Raw genomic sequence first — 25,372 nt, forward strand, 5'->3', positions numbered from 1 at the left:
TCAATTTGGCTATGGTTAAGTTTTCGTCTGGCTCTCTAGGGTTTTCTCTCTATGAACCTCTAGAGTTGTCAGTGGTGTCTCCTCTCGGGTTGCTGGCATAGGAGTTTTGTGCCCTCACCCTTTCTTCTTTTTCATCGTTCCCTCTCTAGAGAAGGTACAAGAGTGAAAATGGACGGGGTATGTAGGGATTTCGGGGGAAAGATTCCATTGAAGAGGGGTGAACAACATGGGATCCCTATTTCAGATGATGAAACTGTTGATTTACGTGCTAAAAGAGCCAAATACCTGGTGGGGAGATTTGGTATAGACAAGAAATTCAACAAAGAGGCATTCAAAGCCTTGTTGCTACGTGTTTGGCACATTGACGGTTATGTTTTCTTTAAGGAGATACTCGAAAATCTATGGTTGTTCGAGTTCAGAGAGGATGGGGACAAGTAAAGAGTGTTGGATGGGCGTCCCTGGTCTTACGATTGGACAATTTTGGTGCTGAATGATTTCGATGGAAAGACGCCCCCGTCACAGATGAGCTTTTCTTGATCGCCTATTTGGGTTCAGATCCATGACATTCCCTTTGGCTGCATGAACAGTGGAGTAGGCGTCAAGATAGGCGGAACCTTAGGGATGGTGGAGGACGTAGCAGTGGCTGAGGACGACGTTGACTGGGGTAGGTGTATGAGTGTCCGGGCCGATATTGATCTGTATCAACCTTTGGATCAAGGGCGTGCTTTACTCCTAACGAGAAGCTCTTGTTAGGTCTCCTTTAAATACGAGAAGCTTCCCTCTTTTTGTTACAGGGGTGGGAGAATCCTTCACGGAGAGAAGGGTTGTATGGTGAAGATGCCCAAGAAACACAGCCACACAGAATGGGTTCTAGCTTGGGGATCCTGGCTCCGTGCTGACGATTTTTCCAGAGCTCCAGTAATATTTGACACTCAAGGGGCGTCACGTTCTCCTTCTCTTTCTCCGATCCTTTATGGTCGTGAAGTGGCAACGGACAAGGCTTCGATGTCAAACTTTCCTTTTAAGCATGGACATTCTCAAAAAGGAAACTCATCTTCAAAAAATCCCCCATTAGTGGCGTCAAATCCTCTGGTATCCTCGGAGGCTAGCTCTAGGCCTCTTTCTCATTCCAAAACGAGCAATTCCCATAATGAAATGGAGGACCGTTCGAGATTCACTTTTTATGGCAATGTAACTGGTGGCAAGAAAGGCGGTTACTAAATTTCAAAATAGGTTTCAAATCGGGCTTATGTTCCCAAAGGTGGGCCTGACAATGGTCTTAGGCGTAACAGTTGGCAGGCCCAAACTAATAAGGATAGATCCGAACTTTCATCGAGACCTAGTAAGGGGATTTATTCCACGTGTAAGAAGATTGCGCAGCCTATAACTATTATTAACACTAGTGTCGTACTTGTCATGGTTTCAGAAGCACGTGTGGCCCTAGCTCCTCTAGAAGCTCCAATGAAGAAACCAGAATTGAAGTTGTCCCCAAAGCTGTCTCCTAGTCAGTCAAAGGGGTAGAACATGGAGCTTGCTCTAGTGGGTGATTCAGCACGTTGTGTTTCTCCTCTTCAACGTCAGTCTTTAGGAAAGTCAGAGGGAGGTAGGATTAAGCACTGGAAGAGACTTGCGCGTTAGGAGATTTCAGGACATAATCTGAGCTTAGATGCTAGAGTTCTATCTGAGAAGAGGAGTTTGGAGAAGTCAGCCTTAAAACCAAAGGAAGGCTCACAGTGCAAGAAGGACAAGAGGTATACAGTTTGGGAATATTTTTCTCCTGAGATATTGGTGGAGGTCGTTGATTAGCCCTGCCCGTATCAATGAGACTTAGCAGATTTTGTGAAGGAACGTTTGGATAGAGCTCTAGCCACGGAAGGATGGTGTAGCCAATTCCCGGAGGTTGTGGTTAATGTACTCCCTACTAGGAGTTCTGATCATAAGCCATTATGGATCCAATTCCTACCCAACTCTTATTATACGAGAACTCCAAAGCTCTTCAGGTCTGAGGTCGGGTGGAGTTTGGATGAAGAATGCTTGGAAATTGTGAAATTAGCTTGGAGAATGAGGGGAGAGGGTAATAGCTCGGCTCCAGTTGGAGGGCTGTCAGTCGGCTTTATCTACGTGGAGCTCTGTGAAATATGGGGTTGTGGGCAGATAGATAAAATCCATTTCTTGCCGGCTGGAGAGATTGTAGTGCCAGGAGCATCTAGGTAATGTGGAGAGCATTAAAAAGCTCCAACAAGATATTCATGTTTTATTGGAGATGGAGGACACCAGATGGAAGTAGAGAGCAAAAAGAAATTGGTTCGTGAATGGCGACCACAACACTAAGTTCTTCCACGTTTGGGCCACTTAGCACATGAGAACTAATCGACTTGAGAAGATCAAGGATGTGGTTGGAATTCTGTGGACTCAACATGCAGACATTGAGAGGGCTTTTTGTTAGCATTTTTAGGTTCTGTTCACCTCGGAGGGTACTAGGGGTATCGACAACTGCATGGCAGTGGTTACTCTTCGGGTGACTCAAGCTATGAATGCAGGATTTACTAGGACCTTCACTGCTGAGGAAGTAGACAATGCTGTGGCGCAAATGCAGGCCCTTAAGGCGCCCAATCCATACGGTTTTGGGGTCTGCTTCTTCCAACATCATTGGGAAACAGTAGGGGAGGGTGTCCGTAATGTAGCCCTGGAGTTTCTTAACCATGGCTGGTTCGATCTTTCTATCAATGCAACTCATGTTGTTTTAATCCTGATGAGTGCCAAATATTGTATATTTGGATCCTTTAATTTGCATGAGTTAGGCCTTTAGCTTTGTTATTTTCAGATGTATTTTGTTCGTTTTCGTGTTTTAGCATTTTGCAGGTCATTAAGTGAAAAATGTAGGTTTTGAGGTTAAAAAAAGGTGAAAATTCAGATTTTAAGGCAATGGGCTCGAGCACAACTCTATTGAGCTCGAGTGCACGCGCCCACAGCATGCCGTCACCCCATAACAATGCAGTGCAAAAGAGCTTTTCAAGCCTAGTGAGCTCGAGTGCACTAGCTACCAGCAGCCATTAACGCACCACGATGTGCGTAGGGAAGTCATTCAAGCTCGAGTGTGCTCGAGCGCAACCTGCAGAACTAGCAAAAACACAGACTTGTACCAGAACTCCAATTAGACCATTTCTTATGATAAAAACACTTATTCTTTTGATTGCTGCAGCAGAGCACACTGGTTTCATGATTTTGGTTGTCTCTTGCAAGAGAGGAACCCTAGAGAGGGGTAGGTGAGTCTTTCTACATGGCTTTCAAACCCTAATGCTCTTCTATAAAGCCATAACATTCTCCCCTTTGAAAGCCAACGAGTTGGGCAGTAGTTTAAGCCATTTTCTCTTCAGTTTTAGCTTCATTTCAGAAGCTCTTTCTATTTTGTAACTATTTACTTTTAAGTTTCATTTGATTTTATGCTGTTTCTTCAAGCTTTTGTGGTGTTTTTAGTCATGGTAGGCTAGAACCCTCAACTAAGGTTGAGGATGAAGCCTCACCATTGATAACACTCACACTCTTGTTAAGCTATTTGTACATTCCATTTTTAGTGAAATGTTATTCAAGTTTCATTCTCTTTATTGCTTATGTCTTAAAGTGAATGCAAATTTATTGAAGTTGTAGGGCATTTAATGTGTTTCAACCAATGAGTATATCGAGTTGTCGGTTTGAAATAGGGTATCCATTGTGATTTGTTCATTGAATGGGTATAATGAATGATTTGATTTCTAATGGGTACTCTTTTTGATTTAAGTTGGACTCATTAAATGGTTCTAGCACATGTGCTTAAGTACTTGAATGACAATACAAAGCTTAAGTGTTCTTTGGGTGTTTTAAATAGAAAACAAGACTGTGTTGTTGGATTTGGTTTGGTGGATTCTTGAGCCTTAGTTCATTTTGTATTTAGTTTATCATCATTGTTAACTTAGTTGTTATTTTGCATGTTTGAACATCAACATTTGGAACTAGGTTACAATGAGATTAGTTAAACAAAAACTTGATTTTTGACCATTTCTCTGTGGAATCGATCTCGCACTTGCAAAACCCTTTATTGCAAACGATTCGTACATTTGCGAATACTTATAAAACTTACAACAGATCCCAAAGAACTCCTTTGCTGAATCCGTCAATGACTACCGTCCTATAAGTTTGTGCAATGTATTGTACAAATTTATAGCTAAAGTTCTGGCTAACAGGCTAAAAGTAGTTCTGCCATCGATCATTTCATAGCACCAGAGTGCTTTCGTCCCAGGCAAGCTCATTTCCAACAACATCTTGGTTGCTTATGAGACCCTTCACACAATGGCCATACGCATGAAGGGAAGGAAGGGATATATGGCCATCAAATTGGACATGACAAAAGCATACGCAGAGTTTAATGGTCTTTCCTTGAGGCTTCTACGCGCAGGTTAGGCTTTGCTGAAAATTGGATCACTTTGATCATGACTTGTGTCTCTACGGTTTCCTACTCTATTTTGATTAATGGCAAGCCTTCTAGTCCGATTACTCCCACTAGAGGTATAAGGCGAGGGGATCCTCTCTCCCCTTACCTTTTCTTGTTTTGTGCTAAATGCTTTAGTGTCTTATTGCATTGGGCCGTGTAGGAGCGATTCATTTCGGGTGTGCCAGTTTCAGCAAACAGTTTCTGACTGAGTCACCTCTTTTTTGCTGATGATTGTCTTCTTTTCTGCCGAGCTAACTTCCAAGAGTGGGGGAACATTATGAAACTGCTTCACCAATATGTGGTGGCCTCTGGACAAAATTTGAATAGTGCTAAGACAACTATTTATTTTAGCAAGAATACATGTAAGGAGTTCCAGGAGTTCATTGCTTCCTCTGTGGGGATTTCTGCTACGCTAGGATATGAGAAGTATTTGGGACTTCCAACAACGGTTGGCTATTCCAAAAATCATACTTTTGCTAGCATTCAAACCAGGGTGTAGAAAAGGTTGGAGGGGTGGAAGAGAGGTTTCTCTCTCAGGTAGGTAAGGAGATTTTAATCAAGGCTGTGATTCAGGCCATCCCCACGTATAGTATGTGTGTTTTTAAACTGCCCAAGACCCTGTGCACAACTCTTAATTCGATGATTAGCTGGGGTTTAGGGATCTTGAGGTTTTCAATTCTGCTTTGTTGGCTAAACAAGGATGGAGACTGCTTCAATTTCCTAACTCTCTGGTGGCCACTATTCTGAGGGAGACGTACTTTAGGGGGAGCAATTTTCTGAGTGCCAGGTTGGGCCACAGTCCTTCCTACGCCTAGCGTAGCATTGTTAATGCTAGGAAGGTCTAAGATAGGGGTTTATTTTGGAGGGTGGGGAATGGGGAAAGCATAAGGATTTTGGGGGACAAGTGGGTGCCTTTTCCTTCTTCTTATCAGGTCCAATCTCCGGTGGAAGGCTTGGACCCGGAGGCAAAGGTCAGATGTCTCATTGATCCGGCTACTACTGGCCAGAATGTCCCTCTTATACGAAGCTCCTTTGTTGCTACAGAAGCTAATACCATCTGCAGTCTGATTTTAAGTCCTTTGGGGCAGCCAGATAAGCTGGTGTGGTTGGGAAACTCTAATGCCCGGTTCTCAGTCAGGAGTGCATATCATATGGAGATGTCCAGAAGATCTTCTACTCGAGGGGAGTGCTCCACCTCACAAGAGAATGCTAAGGTTTGGAGAATTATTTGGAGCTTAGATGGTCCGAGGGTCCTTAAAAACTTTGTGTGGAAGTTTTGCGCGAATGCCTTCCCCACAAAGGAAAATCTCTATCGCAGACATATTGTGCCTGACCCCCTTTGTCCTCTTTGTTCTAATTGTACTGAGAGTATTTGACATGTTCTTTGGAGTTGCCCTGCTGCGTGGTTATGTGGCAGGAATGCTCTTTAAGGTTGCAGAAGCTTTCTTTGCTAGAAAGTGATGGTTTGGGGTTGTTTCAGCAGCTCAAAGTTTGGCTGCATGATGATGATTTTCTTGTAGCTCTCACAGTGGCCCTGTTCCTTTGGCTACGTTGGAACTCAATAATCTTTGGTAGAGAGTTCAGTTCTCCCACACAGGTCAGTATGTCTGCTCTAGAGGCTGTGGAAAACTTTAAGAGTGCAAATAACCTTTATGCTAGGTCGACTCAGCCTCAGGATATAAGGCAGTCTCAATGGACTCGCCCTGCAGAGGAGTTCTTTAAGATGAACTGGGACGCAGCGCTGTGCAAGACCTCCAAGAATATGGGTGTGGGGGTGGTTATTATGGGATGAGCAGAGGAGTGTTCGGGTTGCCATGGCCAGGGTTATCCCTTACATCATAGATCTAACAGGTGCGGAGGTAGTTGCATTATGGCATGGTGTCAACTTGTGTTTTGACTTAGGCCTTCAACAGGTTCTTTTCGAAGGTGATTCTTTGTGGGTGGTCTAGGCTTTATGGCAGGCCTCTTCCTGCTTGAGTTCGTTTGGTCACTTGCTTGATGATGTTAAATCTCGGTTGTTTGGGTTGCAGTGTTATGAGGTTACACATGTTTGTCGAGAAGCCAACCTAGTGGCTCATACTTTGGCCAAGTTGGCCATTTTTGGTACGATGGATCATGTTTGGTTGGAGGATTATCCTTCGGCACTCCGAGCAAGGTTTTTAACGGTTTATCAATGAATCCTTCTTTAAAAAAAAAAAAAAAAAAAAAAAAAGAGAAAAAGAGAAAAGAAAATACAAGCAAGTGATATTATCAACTTAATGATATTATCCATAAACTCTTCCTCCTCTTTTCTTTTTCTTTTTTTTTTTTTCCTTATTTGGCCAAAAAAAAAAAAAAAAAAAGGTTCTCTCTAACAAAAGGGGAAAACAGTGCATTAAGGTTTATGGAAATTAGGACCAAAAAAAGATATTTGGAAACCGGTTTTTCTTAAGAACCGGAACTCCAGCCAGACTAATAAGTATTTTCTTCCATTAAATAATTACACAGTTTTTTTTTTGTTTTGTTTTTTTTTTTCTTTGTACCAATAATTACGTTGAGAACGAAAACAAAGAGACTTCCTTAAACCAACGCATAGTTCCTCTTGATCCATTTGATGCTCCCAAAGTCTCTTCTTTTGCTCGCTCTCTCCGTGCAGCGAAACCCAGGTTAGCTTTGAACCCAATTCATCAAAAATTTCAAAAACCAAAGCCTTAAGGCACATGTGCGTTGTCGTTTCGCTTTCATTTTTTTGATGGAATTTCTGTACGCCTGCGTATGTGTGTCCTGTAATTCAGTTCTGTTGGGCTGTCACTTTATCATTCTCTCATTTTACCTAACAAGTATTGGAAAATTATGTCAGACCCATGTGGTTTGCTTTGAGTCCAAGAGCTTCTTTACATTGTGTTATGTGTTTTTTTTTTCCCTTTATATTTCTTTTTTGAAAATTTTCATTGTTGGATATGGGATTTATTGTGTGCTTTGTGTAAGATTTTGCGGGAGAGTTCATGGGCCGATTCATTTAGTGCTTGCGTATGTTGTTTCAGATTTGGTATTTGGAGCCAACATTTGGGTTTATTGAGACCCATTTGGGGTTTTGTGAATTTGGGATTGTGAATTGGTAGTGGGTTTTGGAGAATGTGGGAATGTTGTGGCATTCGGCTTGAGTTCATGTTTCAGCATTGTTCTGTTTGATGTTTTGGATTTGTGTAGTTGGTTAGTGAGGAGAGAAAGGGTTTCCTTGTGAAGATGGCCGATGCGGCAGGGTTTATAGAGGCTGCAGAATCAAGATTTGGTTCGTTGGAGCTGATTGGGAGAGGATCATTTGGTGACGTCTATAAAGGGTAAGTGTTATTGGTGCCATTTTTCTTCTTAATCACTCTGTATTGTAATACGCATTTGCTTTCTTGGTGAACTTTATGTACTGCTATTGGTTTTGCCATCCATTCAAGGTTTTGAGATCCTCATGATTGTTTCTTTTGCAGAATAGTGATCTTATGTTTCCCTCCTCCCCTTGTAAAAACATGATGGAGGGTGAGATCATTAGTTCAAGACCCAACTTTAAATTTATTTAATGTGGCATCATGATAATGCTATATAATATGCCGTTATTTTTAAAAAAGTGATGATCTCACTTATGTAAAGAAAAAAGTGATGATCTTATAATTAAATCATAAGTAACAAGCAATTTGTTGAAGAAGCGTAGAGACACAATGCCCAAGTACATGTGTTGTATGTATACAAGAGAGAACAATTATATAGTTTTTTCTAACACAGTATAATACAAAAGCAGGAACTTGTTTCTTATTTAGTATGTTGCCCAGTGAGAATAAAAAGAGCCTAAATAGAATCATGCTTCTCCCAGATTTAGGCCAAATTAAACTGTTAATGCATATAGTTAAATTTGCCATGCACTGTTCAATTTTAATATACATTTAGGAGCTGGTACTACAAATTATCACTCCGAACACTTGATTGTTGGGTCTGGCTCTCAATCTCGGTCGCTCTATTGCTGTTTTTTGACTTGCATTTTCCATTTCAATCTGGTAGTTCAGTTAGCCAAAGCTTGTACCAATCACAGCGAACAGTGTAAGGTTGAATTAGTGGCTCAGGTCATGTTGTGTATTAATCATATTGTGGGATCTATGGGTAGAACCTTAACTTTTCCAGAGTTATGAAGTCATTAGATCCTTGATATAGACCATGTGATCAGTGTAGAAATATTTTGCTTGCTTAGGACACAACAAAAAACCAGTAACTTACCTGTTTTCTAAGTGATTAGATATGCCCCTTATTTGAGATAAGGTAATAGTGTTGTAAAGAGATTATGTGCGCACTTTTGGATTTGAGTGATTCGCTTGTGTCCCTAAACAACTGTTTGGTTTAAGTTATGTTTGCGCTGTTAATTAATAATAAAGGAAGTATTCTTATGTAGTGTTTAGTACTTATCAGAAGATTCAGTTTTTGTATCTTTTGTGGAACCATGCAATTTAAGAGGGAATAATGATTGTTGTCTCTTCGGGATGTTGATGTGAAGTAGGGTACTTCATTTGTAAGAGTTTTCATTGTTGACGTTGGTGTGAAGGATTTAGAATGAGTTATTGATGCCTCATGCAAAAAGTGAAGCTGAAGCTAGTGCTACTGTATAGTAGTGAGCTTCAATCCCTTAAAAAATTTCAGAGTGGATTGAGGAAGATGATTGGTGAACCTTGGTTTTGACAATAAGATATTTCACATTTGCTATTGCAATGCTATATTCCCCCCTTTAAAACCAAATTGATTAGGACAAATTTCACTAGGTCTTTCTTATCTCGGATAAAACATTTATCCTGTAATAGCTAAGGAGAACATTTGTGTTCATGTCCTACTCATATGGATATGGTATTAAATCAAATAGGTGAACACTGGCCTTCAATTGGGACAAATGAAGATTGAGGATTCATGTAGTCCTCCCCAATTAGTTGGGACAATGACTTAGTTCAGTTGAGTTGAGTAGATTATACCAAATATGTCAAGTATAAAAAAGGCTGAGGTGGCACCACTATCCCCTCTATCAATTTTAGTTGCACAAGCTAGATCTATTGGGAATTATCTATGGCCAATGCATGATGTGTTGGAAGTGTGCATGCTACTATTTATGTGGCCTTAGCTCAGAAGGCGCAAAATGATGTACATGGGGCACGCAAGGAAGAAAAACTAGTAAAAAGAAGTTACACTATACCTAGGCTGTTATAATTGTTTAAATAAATCAATGATATCTTGAAGAAATCAACTTCTTGTTTGGGCTCTAAGTGAAAGGCTTTTGCAGGAAATCAACTTCTTCCAAATCAATTATTTAAATTCACATTTTGTTTTATACTTGAAGCAATGGGACATGTTGCTTTCATTTGAGTGGTGCATTCACTTGTTTGACTCTTTGGCCCCGTCAGATACCAATACATCCCATGATTTTGATGGATATACATGATAGCTTTAATCGTAGTTTGTGAGTGATCATGATTGTCTCATGTACAGATTTAATCGTAGTTTTTGAGTGATCATGAAAATTTAATGTCTAGTTAAGCTGGTCATTGAAGTTCAATCATCATAATCTGATGAACATTTGCCTACTTTGCTGATGACCCTGATGCCTTTCCTGATTTGCAGGTTTGATAAGGAGCTAAAAAAAGAAGTAGCTATTAAAGTAATTGATTTGGAAGAGTCGTAAGTAGATAGCTTCCCACGTATTTGTTTTCGAATTTTTAGATTTTAAATTTAAGCATCAGATGCTTGCTCTTTCTGAGATTATTTAATGTTTTATTTATTTAATGAACTTAAGGTTTTTGTTTTACTTTAGGAGCTGTTTCTTCTTCTGACATAAAACTTTTTGAAAAGCACAAAGTGAAGGACAAAATGCCCAGGACCGCTTGATACCTTGTTGTGTGAATACTAAAAACCAGTATTATTGCATGGACACTTGAAAATATTTTAAGCCCTTGCCCAAAACATGAAACAAGTAGGAGTGTCTGTTATGTGTCTGATAAAAACGTTTGGGCATATTCCCAAATGACATTTTTAAAAGGATAATATTCTGTGTTAACTAGAAGTTGCCCACAATTTTCTTCTTATGTCCTTTTGTTGCCTTAATAAGAGTGAGCAATGCTTGTGTTGGATGTGCTATGCTACATAATTTAACAGTAGGATACTGAAGAAGAACAGCCAGAATCTTTGACAATTTATCAGTGTCCTCAAGTCCTAGGTGGTAAGTTTCAACATGCTCTATTACTTGTATCCCAATCCAGGGGACTCGGGGACATTTTAGAGGGTTCATGTTCCTATTTTTTAACCTTTTGCATTCAAAATTATTATTGAATAAGCTAATAACCTGAACCATTGTTTTCATTGACCAACAACATGTATTCTCCTCTAGATGTGGAGGTTGTCTACTTGCCATGACCGAGTCTGTTGTATTGTGGAATTATCCAAGGGAAAGAAGCACCATCGGTCTTCTGTATTTCCTTTCTTGTACAGAATATCTTAGGAAGCTTTTGATAGTTTTTGACAGTTCATTATCACACATGTTTAACTAATCAAATGGTGCATTGCAGTCTTTAATTCATGTGCTAGATTTTTTATTTTTATTTTTTTATAAGTAAACACAATTTCATTAAAAAGCGCAAAGGTGCAACCCAAGTACACAATAGCTCTTTTTTTTTTTTTTTTTTATAAATAATTGCAATTTATAAAAAAGCGCAGAGGGGCGCAACCCTTATACACGGGAAGTATACAAGAGAACCCCTAAAAGAGACGAACAGAGAATAATTTTAAAAAGTCTATATAAGTAAAAACATTCAAACTATAATGGGACGCTATCCAAATATATAACGTATTGAGCAACCGCTTCCGTAGCTCCACCATAAATGTCTCTACATTTTCAAAAGCCGCGCATTCCACTCCCTCCAAATACACTACAATAAGCACAGAGGAGCTAACCGCCAAGCTTCTTTAGCACGACCACACCCTATCGCCGGCCCCCAACTATTCAACAAGTCCAATACCGATCGTGGCATAACCCACTCTACCCCAAATAAAGAAGTACACAATAACTCTACAAGGGATATGCCTAACCAGAAGAAGAAAAGCGATCAAGAAAAACATGAAAACTAGAAATATTAAAGTCAAAGACAGCTGCCTAGTTGTAAAGTGTTTTGAAGAAAAAAGCCTTTAATCCTACCACTGTATGCTCATGGCCTTAAAAAATTTGATAATTTCTTTCCCTCTATAGATACCACATTAGGCAGGACGAAACCATCTTCTACACTACAATATTTTGAATACTACCCAATTGCCCTCTCCAGCAAGCTAAAAGGTCTTCTTCTCTTCGAGGCATAACCCAAACTAATCCTACACCAACTGGAAATAGTATTTCATAGAGCACTAGCAATCTCACAATGGAGTAAAATGTGATTCACTGACACCCCACTCTTCTTGCACATACAACACTAATCAACATATATGACATATCATTTAGGTTATCCATGGTGAGAATTTTCCTTAAAGTGATTGACCAAGCAAAGAACGTCACTTTCATGGGAACCTTATTCTGCCAAATATTCTTCCAAGGAAAAAGAGTACTATCGTGGGGAACAAGAACATTGTAGAAAGATCTAACATTGAACAACCATCTCTTAGAAGGAACCCAACATAGCTTGTCTTCTTTTTCTTGTCTCAATTTGAAGGACTACAAATCCACCTCCCAGACCCTAGTCATGAGCTGCTTTGATAAAGTTAACATTCCATTGTGGAGAGTCTTTAGAAAAATCCAAGTGATCTGCCGCAGAAGCATCCTTATAATGGGCAATACAGAACAAGACCGGAAAAGCTACCTTGAGGGCTTGATCCTTACACATGTCATGTCAAAATCTAATTTTGGAGCCACCACCTACCTTGAATCTCGTATGGCTAGAAAACTCCCCTTAGCTTCTGATATTTTTCATAACCCCACCCCATAAAGCCCATGAACCTCATTTGAACACCAGCCACTCCACGCTACCATATTTAGAATCCACAACCACTCTTCTCAAGGCCTCTCTCATGTACATACCGTGACAACCACTTTCCCAATAGAGCTCAATTGAGCAAAAGTAAATTCCGAACCCCTAACCCTCATTCAGAGATCGGAGAACAAACTTTAGACTAGCTAATCAAGTCGAATTTGAATTCTTCATTGAGCCCTCCCCATATGAAATTCTGCTGGAACTTTTATATGCAATGCCAACATTAGCAGAGAGGAGAAAGAGAGACATTAAATAAGTAGGCAAATTGGATAATGTGCCCTTAATCAAAGTTATCCTCCCACCATTGGGCAAGTACATCCTCTTCTAGCTAGCCAAACGATGTTGAATCTTCTCAATCATGCCATCCCAAATAGATATGGCCTTAAAAGAAATTCCTAGCGGAAGGCCAAGATATTTCAAAGGCAAAGAGGAAACCTTGCAACCCGGATACTAGCAGACCATCAACATTGTTGACATTACTAACAAGAACCAATTAATATTTAGCCAGGTTAATTTTCAAGCCAGATACAACTTCAAAGCGTAAGAACAAGCCACGCAAGTAGCAAAAATGTTCTGAATTTACCCTGCAGAATATCAAAGTATCATCCGCAAACAAAAGGTGGGAGATGTTGTTTGCACCAAGATTCCTATACCCCATAGAAAAACCAGATAGAAAGCCCCGGTCCACTTAGCCGAGATCATTTACTTAAAGACTCCATGATATAATAAACAACAAAAGAGACAAAGTATCTTCTGTTTTAGATCACGAGAGCTACTAAAAAATTCAGTCAGTGTGCCATTCACCATAACAAACAACCCACTAAAGAAATACAGTGCGGTATCCACCTACTCATTTCTCCCTAAAGCCGCACCTCCTCAGCAAATACAACATGAAATCCCAATTGACATGATTATAAAGCCTTCTCAATATCCAATTTGCAAAGCACGCCCAACGCTCTAGATCTGATCCTACTATCCTGACATTCATTTTCTATAAGAACTGAATCTAGGATCTGCCTATCCTGATGGACGTATTCTGGGGCTTGGAGATAATCTTCTCCATAACCATTTTCAACCTATTAGCTAGAACTTTTGCAACGATTTTGTAAACTCCACTCACTAGGCTAATAGGTTGAAAATCCTTAATATCAATAGCCCCGAATTTCTTCCGAATGGGAGACTTCTTTCAAACTTGCTTCTAGCTTGAAGGTCATGGAATACATTCATTATATATTTTTTAAGAATATCCCAACAAGATTGGAAGAACGCCATAGTAAAACCATCAAGACCCAGCGCCTTATCACCATTCATAGCTTTCACCACCTTAAGGACCTCACATTCCTCAAACTTCCTCTCCAACCAAATAGCCTGATCCTCACCAATAGAATCAAAAGACAGACCAACTTAGGTTGCCACCTGAACTACTCGGTAAACCATCTATCATAGAATTGCACAATGTGTTACCTTATCTTAGCAAGATCGGATGTAATTGTACCATTAACCATGAATGATTCAACGGAGTTGTTCCTCTTCGAGTTGGCCACTTGATGGAAGAACTTCATGCACATGTCACCCTCTCTTCACCATAGTGGCCTTGACTTCTGCCTCCAAGTCACCTTCTCCAAGAATGTAGCTCTCTCCAAATCACTAACAACTTTATCCTTCCTCTATTTCTCATGATCACATAATGCTCTCTCTTTCTCCAAACCATCAAGAACTTGTAATTCATCCAAGAGAAGTTTTTTTTTTTTTTTTTTTGATTCTCCACATTGCCAAACGCCTCCTCATTCCAGACTCTTAAGTTTGCTTTCAAAGCCTTAAGTTTGTGTGCCAAAATGAAGCTCGGGGAACCTTGAAATTGGTAAGAAGTCCACCATTGTTTCACCTTATCTACAAAGCCTTCCGACTTTAGCCACATATTCTCAAAAATACCTTCTACCACCGTGAACGCCTTCACAATCAAGAAGAATGGGGCCAATTCTAGGCAACCTCTTCTAAGATAATCAAAAAAAAAAAAAAAGATAATTAAAAAAACTGGACAGATGAGAAACCTATCAATTTTAGACCAAGAGGGAGGATCCCGAGAATTCGACCACATGAAAGACCTACTTATAAGAGGAATATCCAACTCCAAACCGAGTCTCGTATGCCTTTGTTTCAACGTAAAAATAGCCCAAATAACCCATCAGAAAAAGCTTCAGAAACTCCGACAAAATCAAGAACACTACAATCCTCACACGCTAACTTTCGTCACCACACGCTGATAATCATCTCCCCAATCTCAAAGCTTTGCATTTGGGGGTAAGAGATCAATGGCAAAGGCTTCTCCTGAGAGTACAATTCCATATCCATACAAGGTGGGATCATTATATCACAAGAACTGAGCCCTTCCACACAATCCTTATCACAACCATCCACCTTAGAGGATACAATTCCCTTTCCCATATCCAAACGATTACCCTCCCCCCTCCACACAATTCTTATCACAACCATACACCTTCCGGCAGGAGAAAAGTCTGGCAAAGGAACCTACTTCCCCCCTTGAACCACAATAGCCCACTCTGCAGGATTAGTATTTGAGTCAACACCCAAGGGACCTAGACTGGTAGCAGGGAACTTCACTGGCTCTACAGAAACCACCTTCGCATTCAAACCATCATTTCTAATACGCACATTATCAATTTCAATGCCTAAGCGAGAGCCCAATTGCCGAAAAGCACAAGGCCACTCTATAGACCTGAAGACATTACCTCTAACACCGATATCGGTGAGCCCAGAGATGAGGGAGAGCATCACAGCCTTGAGATCCTCTGGGCTGGGCGGAGGTTGTGCACCCAGGCCCTTGCCCGAAGAAGCAGCAGCCCCAGCCCGCGTCTTTGCCACCCACTTAAAAGTTGGTTTAAACCTTGGCCGAAACGTGCGTTTCACTTGGGGGTGAATCAGGCTTTTTTTCCTATTTAATGCACGTTTGATTTGGTCCAATTTTCCTATTAGATTTATTTCTTGTAGTACATAAATTGACGACATGCTTCTTTTTCTCTGTTTCATTGTCTTTTTATGTGACTTTGTTAGCTAGTGAACACTTTCCAGTCTACAGCATGCTTCATATTTACTCGATGCTTGTCTGACTCTTGCTTAATGAGCAATGTCTAAAACTAGCTTTTCCATTTCCTTCTGCAGAGAGGATGAAATTGAAGACATTCAGAAGGTATTACTTCACAGTTTTGTTCTCCTAGTTTATCAAATCTGCCATTATTTTTTTAGAAGTTACAAACTCACCTTGTGGTTCTTACCTTTCACCCTGTTCGTATGATGGGAGAAAGTGCCATTGGGTTACAGCTTATTGGCTCAAATCTTCAATAAATAAACGATTATGTTGCTCATTTATCTTATTTTATTGCCAGGAAATTTCTGTTTTGTCACAATGTCGATCTCAATATATTACTGAGTACTATGGTTCCTATCTCCACCAAACTAAACTATGGATCATAATGGAATATATGGCTGGTGGCTCTGTTGCTGATCTAGTAGGTTACTTCTATTGACTTGCTTCTACATGTTTATTGCATGAAAGTTTGAAGTTGCTCTCTTTTAAGGATTTGAGTAGTGATGAAAATGAGATCTCTCTTTTATTGTGCAACGTCAATAAAAATTGTATTTCCTCTATATTTGGTTATATTTTGGGTTTGTCCTCTTGGGTGCAAATAATTCCTTGGAGCTATACCTTCCGGCGAAGCCAGAGTCTTACCCGATCCGTGTGGAGGGGTCGCTTTATACTAGTCTGAGGTTTACTCGACAAGGGTGGGTACACGAAGTGGCCCTGCCTTAGAGGGGTTCCCCGTCATTAGAAGAAAAAAAAAATTTGGGCTTGCTTAATTATTTTACCAATGTAATATCTTCTGCACACTTTTGAATATCAAGGGGCACTTCTAATTGAAGTTGATAGATTGAGTTCTTTCTTTTCCTTGTTATTTTCTTTTCTGCGCGCGTCTTTGTGAATGCAAACATGTGCTTATCTACACATGCATGTTTGTGTTGTAGATAATTCTCTACGTAGCATAGATGTTCTCCTGTGTACTTTATGTATGCTTGAGCCTGCTCCTTTCATCAATGACAATATTCATTACCGTAAAAAAAAAAAAAAAAAAAAATGCTATATTGCATATACTCTTCTTGAAACTAACAGAGCCTTTGCTTCTGCAGCTCCAGTCAGGTCCTCCGCTGGATGAAATGTCAATTGCTTGCATATTGCGTGACTTACTGCATGCAATTGAATATCTGCACAATGAAGGAAAGATCCATAGAGATATTAAAGGTATTCTTCCCCCTTTCTCTGAATATCCATATAGCCGAAATTCTGAGAAATTTTCCAAATTTATTTTGTTATTAAATATTTTGTACATTTGATATACAGTGCTTGATTTTTTTTTTTGGTCCCCTCCAACTGCAGCTTCATAATAATTTTTCAAGTGACTTTCTCCCTTTTCTTTGTAAATTATCTTGTTTTGACGCCTATATTATGATTTTTGCAGCGGCAAACATTTTGTTGACCAAGAATGGTGATGTTAAGGTATAACTTTTATGCTCAATGAGGACTACAATTTGCTTAATTCTGTATGAAGGGTGACTAAGTGGAGGAACATAGATAATATGAGTTGAGTTACATGGGTTTGCTTGTGGCTTTCTGCATTGAGTGGGTGACCTTGTCACAGGTTGCAGATTTTGGTGTTTCTGCACAATTAACAAGGACTATATCGAGAAGAAAGGTACTCCATTTTGCCGAAGCTAAACTGTTAATCAGTTAACTGTTGGGATATGCGAATTCAAAATTTTGGTGGAATAATTGGTGGTTTTTTGGTGATGCACTAATTGTTTAACAATAACAGACATTTGTAGGAACACCTTTCTGGATGGCACCAGAAGTTATTCAGAATTCAGACGGTTACAATGAGAAGGTATCTCTGGAAACAGTGTTTTGAATCTTTTCTTTTGGGAGTTTTGATTTGTGTTGCTGCTCTTGCAACCTCAAGCCCACTCCTCACTTCCCTTTTTCACCTCAATTTCTCTGTGTCAGCTTGTTGAGGCCTTGAACTTTGTCACACTGGCACCCTTTTCTTGATGCAGGCAGATATCTGGTCACTGGGGATAACTGCAATTGAAATGGCCAAAGGGGAACCTCCACTCGCAGATCTTCACCCTATGAGAGTGCTTTTTATCATACCTCGAGAAAATCCACCACAGGTTATCTTATTACTCATTTGATTATTCTTGGTAAAGAATGTAGAATACTGATGTTCTTTGCCTGATGGAAACATCATTCTTCATATTTTAGAAGAATCATGATTTGTGTTTTTTGTGCAGCTGGATGAGCACTTTTCCCGTTTTATGAAAGAATTTGTCTCGTTGTGTTTGAAGAAAGTACCTGCAGAGGCAAGTAATTACTGCCTCCAAATATCTCCCACTTTTTATTTCATATTCTTTTCCCTGTTGAATATTCTGGGGTGTGGAGAGTAGAGTACAAATGATCACATAGTGCATGTCTTTGAAATGGTAATTATACCTTCCACATTGGACCTATTCAATTGAATTCAATACCTTGGACCATCTGGGCTTCCTTTGCCAACATTGTAGTAGAGCAAATACCGTCTTCACTGTTCAGCATAACCCATTTAACACCGAAGAGCACAAAATGAGCTGACTGCTGTCCTTTGCTAGGAAGCATAGATACTTTAAACGAGTAACCGTACCCACATCGGACACATAAATGGATACTCCTGGATACTGCATTTTACTTTAATCCTCTCTCTCTATGAATCTAATTATTTAGACATTTTACACCTTTTAGCATAATTTGTATTTAAAAATGTTAGTTATATATTAATTAATTAAAGTATTTTTGTATATTGTATCCTAGATTTTCAAGAATTGATGTATCGTTATGTCTGTATCGTATCATGTGTATCCCATATCCGTGTTGATGCTTCCTAGGTCCTTTGCAGCAGGGTGATGGAGCAACATAGAACTGTTTTGCCACTTCACTAACACATGCAAATCCAGTCGGCCATAATTTCTTCCTCTTTATCATTTTGACTGTAATTTTTGAAGTGAGTTGGTTATTGTCATATAAGCAGACTTCTTTTTATCTGGATGCCATATATTTTCTTATGTACTGTGAAGAAAAAATGCGTATGGAGCTCTTTTGTCGAATATTCTTTTGCATGGTAAATCATATGACATTTATCAAGTAAACAATTCTAGCCTGGCTAGTTGCTTTGGGGGCAAAAGGTCCTCACATCTAATGCAAGTCTTCATTAGAAATTGAAAAAAAAAAAAAGTGTTTTATGTCATTTTTCACAATATCTTCTAGCTTTTTTTGAGTTCTGTAATTTTTTTATTTTTATTTTATTCTTTTTAATCAATTGCAGAGGCCAAGTGCCAAGGAACTTCTCAAACACCGTTTCATTAGGAATGCTAGGAAGAGTCCAAGACTTCTGGAGAGAATAAGGTGCAATATGTTGTTCTGTGCTTGTTTTCTTTTACTTTTTCTCTCTGCTTTATGAATTTGGTTATTGAAGTTCAAGTGAGTGAACATCAATGAAACATCCTGAACTGCACTCGAGGTCTCAGTTCTTATAACACTTTCTGAGATGTGTGCACCAGCATGATTATCATGCTAATAAAATGCTAAAATGATGTGTTGGTGCAATTATTAACATCCTGCCTTTTATTTTCTTGATAGAGAGCGTCCAAAATACCAAATAAAGGAAGATGAAGACATTTCAAGGAATGGCCCTAAAGCTATAGCTGAGGCATCTGATACTGTGAAGGTGACAAAAGATCCAAGAGGAGATGAAACGGTTCGAGCCAGGTGTGTTGAATCTGTTGATTACTTTTGCTTTTGTTTTGTTTTGTTTTTTTTTTTTTTTTGAACTCTTACATTTTCTACTGCAGTGGTCAGGGGAAACCCCTGAAAAATGCTGGATGGGACTTCAGCATTAGTGGATCACAGAGTACAGGGACTGTTCGGAGTGTTGTAAGACCGCCTCCAGTAAGAGAAAGGAGACCAGAAAATTTATATAATCAGGCTGCTCAAAGAAGAAATCTAGAGAGTGGTAATCAAGGGTTGCCTGCATCCGGAAATGCAAATCATGCATTGCCAGCGTTTTTGTCCTATGGGAAAAATGCTAGTGAAGCATACCACAATGAACATCCGGATAATTACCATGAAGATGTAATCTTCTCTCTCTCTCTCTCTCTCTCTCTCTCTCTCTCTTGTCGAACTCTGCCTGTTTTTTTTGGCTCTAGGGAGTTGTTTTATATCATGAACGAAAGATAGGGGATATGGCTACTTTATGTTGGGGGATGTTACAGTACTTGAAGCACAAGCTATGATTGTCACCCTTAACTCAACATGCTTAAATTTAGCCAATCTATGTATGTATTACAGCTAATACTTGGGGTGCTTTTATGCCCAGATTAATGCTGAATCGAGTTAGGTTTTGGCACATGTGATTATCTGGGTTAATCAAACACTTGGCTTTTCAGGAGTTGCCTAATAGAGTTTGTACATTATTTGGAGGGAAAAACCATACAATAAGATGATTTAATTTTGTGACTAAATTAAGCAGAAGTGGTTGGGATTATTCAAGTCTTGTGATTAGATTAAGCAGCTAAATTTACCAAATTTGAGCTTCTAATAATCTACATAAAAGTTTGATTATCCAAGTTTCAAGTTAATTGGTTGTTTTCAAAACATTGATGTACAATAAACCTCTCAGTGTCAAATCTTCTAATGTTATTTTAATTGCTCAATTTCCAGGATGAATTATTTGAGAGTGGGTCAGGAACTGTTGTTATTCGATCGCCGAGGGAATCTCAGTCATCTCTGTTTCGCGATCAAAGCATGCCAGTATGTTTTCTGTCTGGTTGTTATTAGAAAATTGAAGTGCCTATTTCCCTTTGCCATGCTAGCCAGCATTTGATTTGAATTAACTGTACTGTGTAGTCTAGCAGCACGTACACGTCTTTTGAAGATTCATCTACCAGTGGAACTGTAGTTTTCCGTGGCCAACATGATGATTCTGACTCTCCTCGGACTCCAAAATCCAGATTGGGAATTCAAGAGAGAACTTATACTGCCTCATTTGAAGACAGTGCGACAAACCTTGCAGAGGTTGTTTTAGTTTTTCATGTTGCTTTCAATCTTTTTTATGTTAGCTTCTAATGTGCCTAGCAAACATAAATAATTAAGAGTTAACTTCCCAACATTGAATTAGCACAGATTATGTTTTAGATGCCTTTTTATTTGTAAATTACTCACCCAGTGGGTCTTGAACCCAAAGAGTACTCCCTAGCCTGTTCTTATGTGAATTATGGTTTAGATGCGTCTTCATGCATCGGTTTATTGCATTTTCTGAAGTAACCAAAGAAATTTGTATATATTTCCAAATATATTTATGAAAGTTTGTTTGATTACTCCGAGTGTGACATCTTAACCCTTTATTTTTCTCATTAAACTCCATGATCTTTCTACAGGTTTTATTCTGACATTTTTAAAGATTTTCCTGTTGAATAATTTTTTTACCACTTGGGTTCCTGACTTTCTTTCTGACAGTTCTGCTGATCAATATCAGAGTTTGATATTATTATTGGCTTTCCTAGGCCGGAATGTGTTGCTAAACTCATGTTGAAAAGCTTTTCAATTATTTGGTTGATATGTCTAATTAGGCAAAGGCTGCACTTCAAGGAGGGTTGAAGAGAGGAAATGCCAGAGAAAGATCTGCAAAGGGAAAGATCAACAATGACTGGCAGGAAAATATAAGAGAGCAGATGACAAGCAGCCCAGATTCTTCCAGGTACATCTATTTGCTGACATGCTGCAAGTCTTTCTGCTGCAGAAAAAAAAAAAAAAAAACAGGTTTTGGTTATTACAATTTTTAAAGAACAACATTTCTACCTCAGACATTCTCGTGAATACTTTGATGCACAAAAAGGATTTTCAAGATCGCAGCATGCAAGTGATGATGAAGAAAGTTTAAAAATAGCATCATCATCTGTGCCATTGTCGGTTTTGCTTATTCCTTCACTAAAAGAGGTGAGCACCCAAAAGTGCCTTCTTTGCATCACTTTCTCGAATTGTAATTTTATTTGTTGGGTGATATGAAGCTGCTTTTTCTAATTACGATTTGTCAAGAATGAGCTATAGGTTTTCCTGTAATGAATTCATGTTTGGTGCAGATTCTCATAATTAGCTTTTTGTCAGTGAAGTGGGGCCTAATTATTCTGATAATGGGGGTAAAATGATACTGTGACTGGAAAGAGATTTTTAATACTAAAAACGTAATTGGGGGATATTCTGTCACTGATACTGATGCATACAATATAAATTATTATAAGATATCATCATCATGCATTTGTTTTCAAGTTTTGAGTGTTCAATGAGTGACTTCAACCACCTATTTGGTGTGTATAATGTAGGCCATTGCTGACGATCCAGAAGGGTCTGTTGTGCGTGCTGTTGCAAATTCACTCATGAATATGGAACGCAAGAAGCCTGGATCTTGTGAAGGTCTTGTAAAGAGTTTGCTTAAGCAATTGGCAAGGTTCATATCTCTGTTCGCTTCCCCATATTCTCATCTTGGTCCAATGTCTTGTCACTTAAATTGGTTCGTTCTGTTATATATAGAAATTCATGTAGAAGATAAATTTTCTGCAGTTCAAAGGAGTCTTCATTGAAAGACCTACAGGAGCTCGCTGCTCGCTTGTTCACCAAGGGCAAGACAATGCCTGAAGAAATGCAAAATGCAAATTCAGAAACGGATAACAAGAAAAAGCTACAGAACAAGGAACTTAATTCAAATTCCAATTTAAGCCCACTTGCAAGATTTCTGCTCTCAAGGTTAGTCAAGTGATTCTCTCTGATGGTTGTATTTTGATTTTAGAGTGCTCATACCTTAGTAAACTCATCATGAGATTATGTCACATGAACATAAAATATTAGAACAATGTTACTCTTCACACCAACTTATCACACCTATGTTACACTGGTTGACATGACGTGTTTTAACTGACTTATAATGCCAACTACTTAAAAAAATAAAGAAAGTGTAAGCCACTTAAAACATGCCATGTCAACTGGTGTGACATGGCTGTGAAGTGTAGCATTAGTCAAAAGATTAAGATAAGCAATTAAAAGGTCCAACTCGATATGTATATGTGCTTGAACTTTCAGGTGGAATTGTTTGACTGCTGCCCCTTCCCCAATTCTGCCCCTCACACCTGTTAGTTTGGGAAGATTTTACTTAATTTTTAATATTGAATAAGGTGGCTAATTTTTTTTATGCAGATGGCAAGGCCAAGTTTCACGGGATCTCAACCCAGCTTAATTGAAGATGTTTGTCCATGATTGCACATCTTTTTTTGTAGTGTGTTTCTTGTTTATGCATTTATTCTGATTCGATGTACATATCATCATTGTAAGAAACTGTATTTATTAAATTTATATTATTATTTTTCGTTTTCACATTTTTGTTTTGTAGTGGCAGCATTGCTATAATTAGGGGTTTGCTAATATTACATTAAAATTGTAATATTATCACCAATAATTGTATTTATTAAATATTTTTCTGTTTGCTTTGTGGTGAATAAATGACCAAACATGTTGAGGACGATCTTTTTGCTATGGCTTATCTTTGTCAACTCTTCCGATGGTTTAAATTTTGTAATTTTCTCTCTCTTCAGCACTCTCAGTAATTCCAAACTCCAACCACAACTAATTAGATTGTTTCCTCTGACTAACTAATGAAGCTAAGGCTGTTTTGTAGCACATGCCAAAGTCGTCGTTTTTTCAAGTTTGTTAGGTTTATGCTGGATAATTCAGTGTCAAAATTAAGTTAGCTGTAGGCCAAGCAGTGGCGGACCCAGCCTTGTGAATATAGGGGGGATAAATTGAAAAAAAAAAAAAATTGGGGGGAAAATTTTGGGGCTTGGGGGGCATATGTAGGTCCGCCACTGAGGCCAAGGTTTAGTGATTAAGTTGGAACTTGATTTGGTGCTTAAAATTGAAAAATAGAACGTCAATCTGCAAGTTGGTCAATAGTCGTTTGAACGAGATCTTCAAGTACTTTAAAGAACTAAGATTTGAGAGCTTTGATCGCTTTCTCAATTGCAAAAGGTTTGAATAGGTCTTTATACTTCAAAAATTCAAGTTCTTGAGGTCAGTTAAAGTGGCGGTCGCAATGGGTTCGAACAAAAGACTTTAATGCACAATATAATGAGTTCTAGAATTGTTTGATCAAAAGAACGGTTCATGGTTGCTCGAACGCCATGATTTTTCAAAGAGCCACAAAGAATCTCGATTGCAAGCTGTTTGAAGAAGGTTTGATCACGGTCTTTATTGGGGTAGATCCAAAATGCTTGGTCGTACCATATTTGAACGCCGCCAGCTAGACAAATGTGAAACCCTAGCACGCGTTCGAACACCGTTGCCTCTAATTATGTTTTTTAGAAATCGACTTTTACCTAAGAATCCGTTTGTTTAGGCGTAAAATGTTTTCCGTCGAAATTTTTTTTTTAGAGAAATCATTTTTTAGGAAAATAGTTTCTGCTGAAAACATTTATCGGCATTTGACACTTATGGAAAATCACTAATATTTTGTTTTTAATATTTTCATTCAATCGTACTAACCTATAAATATCAATTTTTATTCACAATATAAAAATCTTAATATAAAATAACTAAAAAAAAAATTAAACTAATAATTTGAGTTTGGGTAGTGGTTTGACAAAGGCCCGTTGGTGGTCCGACAGTGGTCAACGGTGGCCTAGTGGTGGTCCGGTGGTGGTCCAACGATGGCTCGATGGTGGTTCAGGGTGGCTCAGTGGTTGCCCGTGGGTGGCTCAGTGATGGTTCGAGGTAGCTCAGTGGTGGCTCAGAGTGGCTCGACGGTAGTCCTAAATCTTAGTTTATCTCTAGGCCTATATAAACATTCTTCTGCACGATTTTCATAAGATCTTGTGGCCAATATTTTGTGAGCTAATAGAGATCCCTTGCATCCTTATGCTTTCAAATCCTTACCTCTCTTAGAGTTTCTTTAAACCACAAAAATTCACAAAAACCTTCAAGCCACTGAAGTTTCAGATTGTAGAGATGACTGAATAGAAGATTGGTCAGAGTTCTAAAGCTGCTGCGGTAAAAGACAAATGGGTCATTTGTTGGGTACAAGTAAGGTGTTTACTACAAAGGTTTTCTGAGTATAAACTGATTGTAATTTTAATATTCTATAATGGATTTATTTCTTGGGTTTTGCTGCTCTAGTTCGGTTTTACTTTTGAAGAGTTTTTCAAAAGGTTTCCACTTCGGCACTAAAATTGTTGTACTTGATTTATTTTTTGCCTTTGTTAATTTTGGTGATTGTGTATGGTTGCAATTTTTAATTGATTGAGTTTATTGGAAAACACATATTCACTCTTCTCAAGTGTTATTAGGGGTCATTAGGCGAATTTCAATTGGTATCAGAACGAGGTTCACTCTTTTAAGATTAACTTCCAAAGTGTGATTTGTGACCCTTGCTGTCATGGCTCAATCACAATATCTTATTGTTAACCCATATTTTGATTGTCAACAATTATGCTTACTGGAAGGTATGTATAAGAGCATTCCTTAAGTCCCCAGATGAACGAGTCTGGGTCTCCTTGAGAAGGGTTGGACTAGGCCCCCTACAAATGTAGATGTGTGGTATACGGATGACTTAAATGCTTGCAATTGAAACAGGAAGGGTATAAATGACATCTTTATGGCGGTTTCACAAGAGGAGTTTCAAAGAATATCCATGTGTAGAACAAACAAAGAGGCATGAGACATTTTATAGGTGACTCATGAAGGTACTAAGAT

General features: G+C 38.8%; 1 protein-coding gene across 3 annotated transcripts; it reads left to right on the forward strand.

Annotated features, from left to right (window-relative positions):
• Nucleotides 1-6,955: 6,955 nt before the first annotated feature.
• On the forward strand, nucleotides 6,956-23,161 carry LOC133875700 (uncharacterized). 3 transcript variants are annotated; one of them, XM_062313907.1, is made up of 21 exons: nucleotides 6,956-7,113; nucleotides 7,658-7,788; nucleotides 10,091-10,147; nucleotides 15,661-15,688; nucleotides 15,885-16,007; nucleotides 16,684-16,795; nucleotides 17,013-17,050; nucleotides 17,193-17,246; nucleotides 17,367-17,435; nucleotides 17,605-17,721; nucleotides 17,842-17,910; nucleotides 18,906-18,985; nucleotides 19,220-19,348; nucleotides 19,432-19,711; nucleotides 20,300-20,389; nucleotides 20,486-20,653; nucleotides 21,208-21,335; nucleotides 21,442-21,574; nucleotides 21,958-22,082; nucleotides 22,196-22,378; nucleotides 22,826-23,161. In XM_062313907.1, the coding sequence occupies exons 2-21, from the start codon at nucleotides 7,694-7,696 to the stop codon at nucleotides 22,863-22,865; spliced, it is 2,118 nt and encodes a 705-aa protein (XP_062169891.1). In that variant the 5' UTR covers nucleotides 6,956-7,113; nucleotides 7,658-7,693; the 3' UTR covers nucleotides 22,866-23,161. The 3 variants fall into 3 exon arrangements, with proteins under 3 accessions (XP_062169891.1, XP_062169889.1, XP_062169892.1); XM_062313905.1 differs by having other exon boundaries at nucleotides 6,977-7,113; nucleotides 7,492-7,788; XM_062313908.1 differs by lacking the exons at nucleotides 6,956-7,113; nucleotides 7,658-7,788; nucleotides 10,091-10,147; nucleotides 15,661-15,688 and having other exon boundaries at nucleotides 15,898-16,011.
• The last annotated feature ends 2,211 nt before the right edge of the window (nucleotides 23,162-25,372 follow it).

Source organism: Alnus glutinosa, chromosome 8 (genome assembly GCF_958979055.1).
Source record: "Alnus glutinosa chromosome 8, dhAlnGlut1.1, whole genome shotgun sequence".
NCBI classification, from domain to species: Eukaryota; Viridiplantae; Streptophyta; class Magnoliopsida; order Fagales; family Betulaceae; genus Alnus; species Alnus glutinosa.